Source organism: Eupeodes corollae, chromosome 1 (assembly GCF_945859685.1).
Source record: "Eupeodes corollae chromosome 1, idEupCoro1.1, whole genome shotgun sequence".
Taxonomy (NCBI): Eukaryota; Metazoa; Arthropoda; class Insecta; order Diptera; family Syrphidae; genus Eupeodes; species Eupeodes corollae.
Genome location: NC_079147.1, coordinates 80,732,566 through 80,741,956, shown reverse-complemented (window position 1 = coordinate 80,741,956; position 9,391 = coordinate 80,732,566). Strand labels below are relative to the sequence as shown.

Genomic DNA, 9,391 nt, shown 5'->3' with positions numbered 1-9,391 from the left:
ATGTTGGAGGAGTGTGATGCAAACATTCTCCAATCAAATGACATAGCGAAGATGACCTCAAAAGACACAACTCTACAGAGGGTGTTTTCTTGGACGTTGAAAGGATGGCCTGCCGTACTTTTGGAGGAGGAGTTCCGACCTTTTTATCAACGTCGCCATGAAATATCGGTAAATAAAGATTGTTTACTATTTGGTGACCGAATTATTGTTCCAGAAGCCGCTCGGAACGATTTGCTGAAAATCTTGCATGCTGGCCATCCGGGAGTGGTTAGAATGAAAAGTCTTGCCCGAAGCTACATATGGTGGCCGAAAATGGATGGTGACATTGAGGGGATGGTAAAAAGGTGCATCACCTGTCAAGAATCTCGAACAGAGAAGTCTAAGTCAACTATACATCCTTGGGAAGAAACTTCAAAGTCATGGTCACGCCTACATGTAGACTTCGCAGGTCCCTTTCAAGGTAAGATCTTTTTTATTCTAGTAAATTCTTATTCGAAGTGGCTAGAAGTCAAATTAGTATCTACTACAAGCACAAGCTGTGCAATCGACAGTCTTTGTTCTATATTCGCGACACATGGATTACCAGATTCAATTGTATCTGACAATGGAACAGCCTTCACCTCTGAGGTTTTCAGTCAGTTTTGTGGGAGTAATCTTATTTCACACATCCTTTCTGCTCCTTTTCACCCATCGACCAATGGACAGGCAGAAAGGATGGTTCGCACTACTAAGGATTATCTCAAACGGAATAACAACGGATGTGTTAAGCTTCGCCTGGCAAGGTTCCTGCCACTTAGTCATACTACACCATCAACAGTTACTGGCAAATCTCCGGCAGAAATCTTGTTCAAGCGTCGACCGATGACATACTTTGATAAAATCCACCCTGATAGTCAACCGCTTCGTTCATCCAAAAAAGATCACATTACAGGTAATGATCTACAATTACAAACCGATGAACCTGTTTGGATAAGAAACTATTCAAAAGGGCCTATTTGGATTCCGGCCGAAATAAGCAAGCAAATGGGTCCAGTATCATATTTAGTAAGAACTGACGATGGAAAGACGGTTTGCAGACATTCAGATCAACTTCGACATAGGAGTCCAGAGACTCATAATGAACCGGATCCGAAACAAGAACAACAACAATCAAAACCACCAGAAGCTGCATCACAAACAGAGCAAGTCTTACCTGAGCCTAGACGTTCCGAGAGGCTTCGAAATCTGGAAGTTAAATCTAAGAGGGGAGCAGTGTGATGTTTGAACGCAGCCATTCTGTCAAGTCAACTTTGACAGCTCACATTGACATGTAATGTCTTGCAGTCATTCAATCGTAAGCCGCCATTAAAGAAAGACTCATACTTTTATATTTTAACTTAACTATTAATTAAATGAATTATTGAATTAAGATGTGTCTTTAATTTTAAAAGGTACCAGAACACTTCATAGTATAAAACCTTTGACTGTCTTCAGAACTGAAGAAAAAAGAGATTCTGAAACGTGTAATTTTTGAGTACTACACAAAACGTTCTTCCCAATTTATCTGCTTACCTTAATTTGTTTTTATTTAATTTCAAGAAAAATTATGTACTTAAATGCACCTGTTTCAAGAACCAAACATTTTTGTCTCTACAATCTTTAAGTTTTGTTGACTTCTTTAAGATCAAAATATATTCTAGCATCAGCTTTTATCTACGAGTAAGTAGACTGATAGTGATAGTAATAGTAGACTCCCGAAAATTGAGTTCGAAAAAAAACACGAAAACAAAAATTCTTAATATCAGATTCTCTCTCATTTTCTGGGTTTTTGAATTTGAATTTTTTAGGTTAATATACACATTATGTTATTTAAATTTTGTTAGCCTCCTTTGCAAAACATTAAAAAAAACATTTTAAAGTGGTGAGGGAAAATTCGTCTAAATATTAAGTGTGGTGAACCACCCATTATTAATAGTATGCATCGGTTCTTGCTTATAAGATGCTTTTCTTTCCGATGACTGCAGTCCAAACATCATGCTCGTATAGCGCCAATAGCATCTTTATCATTTTAAGTCTCATAATCCAAATGGCTATATTCCAATCCAGTTGGCACGATCACTAGAATTGGTGACTTTCAAACTGTTTGAAAAACATGACCTGCCTCAAGGTTGGCACTTATCCTCTATACGTTTTATATTACATTTAAGTTTAGCAAATCAATAAACTGACTGATACCTAACCAAATTATCATAATTATTAATAACTACTATTAGGTTCAGTCACTTGCCTGCAGTCTAGTCCTCTTTTATTCTCCAAGGTCCATACCATACTGAATAAAATCATGAGATAAAATTAAACTTCATGTAATTACCTCCTCGAACTAAACAAATTATCTATCCACCCCCAAACTTACCACCTACTTAGTTAAAAATTTATTTATAGACATAAAACAAATTCCAATCTGATTCACCCGAGCAACACCATGGATCATCACTTCAAACAAAAAAGATACATTATGGTAGATCCTAGATACACCAAATGGAACCAAGAGATGCTGCATTGGTCGTTTTGTCGTTATTGAAAATATTAAAAATATACATTCCCCGCAAACAACAATGTAAATGGACTTATTAAGTAAAGTGATAAAATGTGAAATTACTTAAAAATAATAAATTTAACAGCTCAGAGCGTCCGCACCGTCGCGTCGTAAAGTTTATTATTTCCATTTTCATTTTCGAATTTTATTAATCATGAAGAAAATTTAAATTGGATTCGGCCGAGAGAACAAAACATTGCCACCTCCCACAGATGACTCTGGATGGATGTTGTATTTGTTTTTGTATTCAAATGCCATTCTTTTTTCTAAAAATAGTGAATATGATTTTCAGTTTTTATATTTTTAAATTTTTGAATTTTCACTGACGCAATGCCAAGGTGAATATTCTTGTTTAATGGGAATGGCACCCACCATGGCACAAGTGTTTAGCCAAGACACCGTGTGGCATGCCACAGCAATGATGTCCTCTAGGCGAAGAGATCGTTTGTTTTTATTTTTCCTGTTTGCGCCTCGACTTTAATAGCAGTTGGAGGTGAAATGCAGAGTCTTACTTGGCGGTGGTCTGATCTTTTTGAATGTTCCAAATTTAAAACATCAAAAAGAAATGTAGATGTCGGGGTAGATGTTATGTGTGACACATTTTATTTTGAGGAAATGAGGTTTTAGCGGAACTTACGTATTAAAAAGTGATTTAAAAATATCATGTCTTTCAACTGTTCTCTGTTTCCGAATCATCAACAAATAAAAGAAAATTATATTATTAAGGTTTTTGACACAGAACTTAAAGGAAATGGCGGATCCTGGGAGAGATTATTTTTTAATTTTAATAATAATTTAATTAATTTTGTATATATAAAAAACATTTGTATTTAAATGCTTTCCACTTTGCTGCAAAAAGTGCATCTTTCAGCTGAGGACTGCACCAAGACCACAACATGAATCGAATCTAATAGCACCCCACAAATTCATCAATTTTTGACCAATAGAGGATATAGGTGTTCAAATGGTAGAAATGTGCATTCACACAAGCGTCCACAGGTATTTCTCAAAACCAAATTCTGACTATCAACTCCTACTCTCACCTCAATGTGGTGAACATCGGGTGCCTAGTACCTCAACTGGAGATTGGGTTCCAACCGCAGTGGAAAGTTGTTGGCGGCAGCAAACGAGAGAGGAGGGAGTGGTGTTTTCACTAAGGCACCTGTCCTTATCCAGACGGCAGCGGAGGAATTCCTTAAATAGAATCAACGGTGGCGTCTACAGTTCCAGAAAGGTTGAACTACTTAGTGAACACCTTATAGGGCTTCTACGACTTACTCGGAGCCAAGGCCTATAATAAGCGGTTTACTAAGGACCTGGCCCTCCAGTTTGGGGGTTCTGCCGTCGGGGTGACTTCCAGTCCGCGTAAAAACATCATAGTTGCGAAGCACCAAACAGCCTCGGATACGGACGGATTTACCATTAACAACCTACGCAAAAGAATTAAGGACAACGAACTTCGGATCTGTACGTGGAATGTTAGGTCCCTTAACAGACCACGTGCTCTCGAAGAATTATCGGAGGCCCTAGACTGCTATAAAACAGACATCACCGCCATCCAGAAAATACAATGGGATGGGCCGGGTAAAAATGGAAAACCAAAAGCGATTATTTGGATGCGGCTTTGTCATTCTAGCCAGACTTAGGCAAGAAGCCTCATGGCCATCCGCATCAAGGCTAAATTCGGCAACATTAGCCTGATATGCGCACATGCAACACAGAATAGAAAGATGACAATACCAAAGATATGTACTTCGAGCTCTTAGACATAACATATGAGAGTGTCCTAGCTACGATATTAAAATTGTCCTGGGCGATTTTAATGCCAAGCTAGGAAGCGAAGAAATCTTTGATGGAATAATCGGGAAAAACAGCCTAAACGACAACACTTCTGACAACGGATTCAGGCTCATAGATTTTGCTGCGGGGCGAAACGTCATGGTAGCCAGTAAGCGTTTTCCACACCTCAACATCCACAAAGGAACTTGGAACCATATTGCGATCGACGCCACACACGATTCCAGCATCATGGATGTCCGAACTTTCGGAGGAGCTAACATCGACTCGGACCACTACCTCGTTGTAGCCAAGGTAGCACTTCGGATTTCAAGACCCAAGGCAAAACAGGGAGGTGCTGGAAGAAGATACAACGTCGAACGGCTACAATCGCCAAATCCTTTTCCGACCGAGTTACAAGTAACCACTCTCGAAGTTCTCCGCCGCCAACACAATGTATCGAAAACCAGTGGCAACATTGCCAAGATGCAATCAGAGAAGCCGCCTCTAATGTGCTGGGTTTCAAACAGCCACCAACAAGGCACCCCTGGTTTGATGAGGAATGTCGGCAGGCAAATGCAGCCAAACAACAGGCACGCAAAGCGTCGCGGAGCTGCATAAAAGGACGAGAGCTGCTCATGAGCTCTAATGAGCAGAAGAGGCGATAGGAATACCGACTTCTCAGAAGGAAAAAGAGTAGGCATGAGAAACGTGCGGTCGAAGATGTTGAGAGGTTTAAAAGCAGGAATGAAGTTCGAAAGTTTTATAAACAAGTGAAACGAAATTCACAGATACATAGACCTATAACCGAAGGCTGCAAAGACGAAAGTGGAAACATCATAGTGAAACCGCAGTCAATGCTGAAGATATGGAAGGACCGCTTCTGCAGACTGTATAATGGCGACGACGAACTGAATTCCGCTGTCAGGCAGGATGATCCAATCAACATAGAGGACGAAAGCCAACAAACCAGTCTTAGACGAAGTAAAGATTGCCATATCTAAGCTGAAATGCCGAGCTCTTTTAAGCAGCTAGAGATAAGTTGGTTCGGAGCATGCACCAACTTATCTGTAAGATAAGGTCTGAAGAAAGCATGCCCGATGAATGGAACCTCGGTATTGTTTTCCCGATCCTGAAAAAAGTAAACCCTCTAAACTGCACCAACTATAGAGGAATTAGTCTACTTAACATCGTCAACAACCTGATAGGTCCTTATTAGTGTGGTTTTTGACCAGGAAAGTCCACAGTCGATCAAATTTTCACATCACGGCAGATCCTGGAAAAAATCCAAGAACACCAAATCGACATCCACCATCTTTTCATCGGTTTCAAGTCCGCATATGACAGTATATACAGGCACGAGCTGTATAGAGCGATGTCTAGTTTTGGCATCCCTGTCAATTTTATCCGTTTGTGCAGAATAACGATGTAGAATTCACGCTGCTCCATAAAGGTTGGAAACAACTTAACAGAACCTTTCGATGTCAAAAATGGTTTTAGACAAGGTGATGCGCTGTCATGTGATTTTTTTAACATCGTGCTTGAAAGAATAGTGCATAGCTCACACGTCAACACTAGAGGCACTATCTTTCAAAAGTCTGACCAATTTCTTGCATATGCTCATAACATTGACATAATCGGAAGAACTCAACGTGATGTCAATGGGGCTTTTGTGAGTATAAAGCAGAGGCGGCAGAAATTGGTTTAACGGTTAATGAGGGCAAAATAAAGTACATGCTGTGGCCAAGAAAGGACATACGACACCGACGTCTTGGTCAAAAGGTCACCATCGACAGACGTAACTTTGAGGTAGTCAAGGACGTCGTCTACCCAGTCTCAACTGTAAACGCAGAAAACAACACCAGCGCTGAGATCAAACGTAGAATAACTCTTGCTAACCGCTGTTTCTTTGGACTAAGAAAGCAATTGAGTGTTGCTATATAAGACCCTCATCATCCCCGTCCTGCTATACGGCGCAGAAGCATGGACTATGACAAAAGCGGACGAGAGAAAAATTCTTCGTGTGATCTACGGTCCCGTATGCATCAAAGGGGAGTGGAGGAGAAGATAGAACGACTAAGATGGCTGGTTCACGAAGAGCGCGTGGAAACCAATGTTCCGGCCCGGAAAGTCTTCGAATCCGCACCCACAGGACAGCGCAGTAGAGGAAGACCGCGGCTCAGGTGCCACGCACAAGTGGAAGGCGACCTCACCCAGCTTGGAGCGAGAAACTTTAGACATCTAGCTAGGGACCGAGCTAGATGGAGAAGTTTGTTGGGTGAGGCCCTAGTTCACAAAGGTCTGTAGTGCCACCTTCAGTAAGTAGGTATTAGGGGCATCATATATCCACATTATTATATTCCAGTGTTCGTGAGCTTCGACTATGCATTTCTATTTAAATTTGAAATAATTAAAAGTACGAATTATCATAGCAAACCCTTCAATACAAAGAAAGAACAAGTAGATAAATAAAACCCCCTTTAAACTATTTTATTGCCATCAATTTACCAGAACGAATTTTCTCTCCAATTTTATTGTGTTTTCAAACACGCAAATACAAAATATCACACAAAATTTCACAATAAACTTCTGTCAAATTGAATCTTTTATAGAGAGATGGAGACAATTGAATGAGTCTTATGTAAGAATTTGAACAAAACTTTAATAGAAGTCATTCAATGCAATTTTCTATGCAGGTAGCCGCAGCGCCGGCCGCCGCAATTCTAATTCTAACTTAAAAGCGACTGATTTTATCATGCTTCATGGATGCTTTGCTTTCATCTGTCTAATATAAGATGAGTGGGAGAACAGCGTGATTATTTTTAAATTGAACGCCAGAGACTTCAACTCAACTCCTCTTCAATGTTTTGAAATTTATTCTGATGGAAAATCCCTAAGACCTCTATAGTTGATTTTGCATTCAAATAAATTTTGTCTCCATCTCCGACCGCACCACCGACCAAGCAATCCACTATAGCGAGACCGACACAGCAAATCATCCATCCAACAACAGACCTCACAAATTTTCCATTTGTTTAAATAAGCGGTAGTGGTTGATTTAGATACTTTTGACGTCACAATAAACGTCATATGATTCTTAACGATGGTGTTGAATATTTTTACTTCATTATCAACTCAGTTGGCCAATTGAACGATTTATTTCAAAGCACAGTTCCGAGAAATGAAAGAGTGAGGCGAAATAAACGCAAGACCTGAATAAGTAGACATTCAATAGAATAATACCCCTTTAACCTCGGGTCTCGTGTCATACAGGGCCGCATTAAGCATTGTTTAAAGGTTTCATGCGGCCTACCCCGTAAATGTTGAATTAGATGGAAATTTGAAAATGAGAGATCTTTTTAGTATGTAGAGCCTCTTATAATTCACATCTTCTATTAGTTCACCATGAGTTTAAGTAGGAACCGGAAACACAGACAAGAACTAAGAGTAATTTTAATAGGCCAGCTGTCAAAAAATCAATTAAAGGGCCGTACGCATTTTTACAGTTAAATTATTGGTTTTATGAAACCAATTATGGCTGAAACACAAACACGCTCTAGCTTTGCCTTCGTCTGTATTACGTTGGGCCTGCTTCGAGGTTGCTTTGAACGACACTTCCAATATGCCATTTCTAAAATGGAACTTCTGTCATTAGCAGAAGTTATTTTTTCTCAAAATAAAAAAAACTTGAGTTTAAAAATCTTAATAATCAAATTTATCGCTTAAGTAGCTTACACAGCCTATAAAAACCAATGGGAATCTCTCCAAAAGCAAATGTATTTTGTTTGTTGACTTTTTACAGCTGTTGAGCTGTCAGACGAAGCAAATGTTCAGCAAAATTTGAACTGGAGTTTCCGTTTGGAGTCACATTAAGTTACATTACGTTTTTTTCCTTACGATTGTCAAATGAAACCTAAGGTCGAAGCTTCATTATTGTGATGGCATGCATTCAATTCCTATGGGTGAACTCGTAAACTTCTGGTGAAGCCTAAGCTGAAGCGTTTTTGTGTTTCAGCTATTATTGGCATACAAAATTGTTATTCCAGAAGCTTCATTTCGATATAGGTCGAAAATAACCGCTACAGCAAATTTGACAAGTATACTAATGAATATGAAGCCCTAAACAGCTATGTATAGAAAAATACTGTACAAAATCGTGGGTAGATTGAAAGTATTGAAATTTCAAAAGGTCGAATGTGAACCACGCCTAAACGTCAAGTTTTTGTTTGAATTTCATTTGACATTTCTCAATTTCAGGCTAACTTAATTTGAACCATGGAAAAATACACAATCGAGCAACGCATCCAAGTTATTCAAGCTTATTTTAAAAAGGTCGTTAAAATCAAAATGCATATCGTGCACTTCGTGAGAATCGTCATTGAATGCATTTGGATGATTGATAATCCAAGAATGATTGTCTAAAAACCAATGCAACTACAAAGTGTGACTGCAATGAATGAAACAATGGCTCTTCTGCACGAATCATTAAACATGTGATTTGACAGCGTTTGAGTTCTTTCTTTGTGGTTGTTTAGGAATAGTGGACTGTAATTTTAATGATGATGATTCACAGCGAAGCCCGAGCAGAAAATCTTCCCATACAAAATGCACAGAATGTAAAGGCAACGATAATAAGTTCATATGTAATATAAATGTTTATTTAATTCGATAATTGTTACCAGCTCCAAGAAAGGTCTGCTCTGTTTGGTGGTTCGCTTCAAAAAGGGAAGATGCTTTGAAATATTTTATGCTTGCAGGTGCAACGAATATACGCACAAAAAGAAGAGCGAAAATTAAGTTACTGTGCTTTCAAATACAAACAACAGTTTTACATTAGATTTCAAGTTAGCAAAAAAATAAGTTACAGTTTTGATTTGAGTTAAATTTTAAGAAGAATTCATAGTGTATGATTTGTAATGTTTGGTAATTATGAATAAAAATTATAATTGATAATTTTGATAAATTTGAATGAATGATTTTTAAGGCAAGTTAGATTTAGGTTGTTTAGTCCAGAACATCCCGGCCCCCCTGGAACGAGTT

At 38.8% G+C, this 9,391-nt stretch overlaps 1 protein-coding gene across 1 annotated transcript; it reads left to right on the top strand.

The window, feature by feature from the left end:
* On the top strand, window positions 1–1,257 carry LOC129940691 (uncharacterized protein K02A2.6-like). The gene has a single exon (XM_056049114.1). The coding sequence runs from the start codon at window positions 1–3 to the stop codon at window positions 1,255–1,257; it is 1,257 nt and encodes a 418-aa protein (XP_055905089.1).
* The last annotated feature ends 8,134 nt before the right edge of the window (window positions 1,258–9,391 follow it).

Bases quoted from the DNA above. Each gene is read 5' to 3' on its own strand.
- LOC129940691 (XM_056049114.1), top strand. From the start codon at position 1: ATGTTGGAGGAGTGTGATGCAAACATTCTCCAATCAAATGACATAGCG.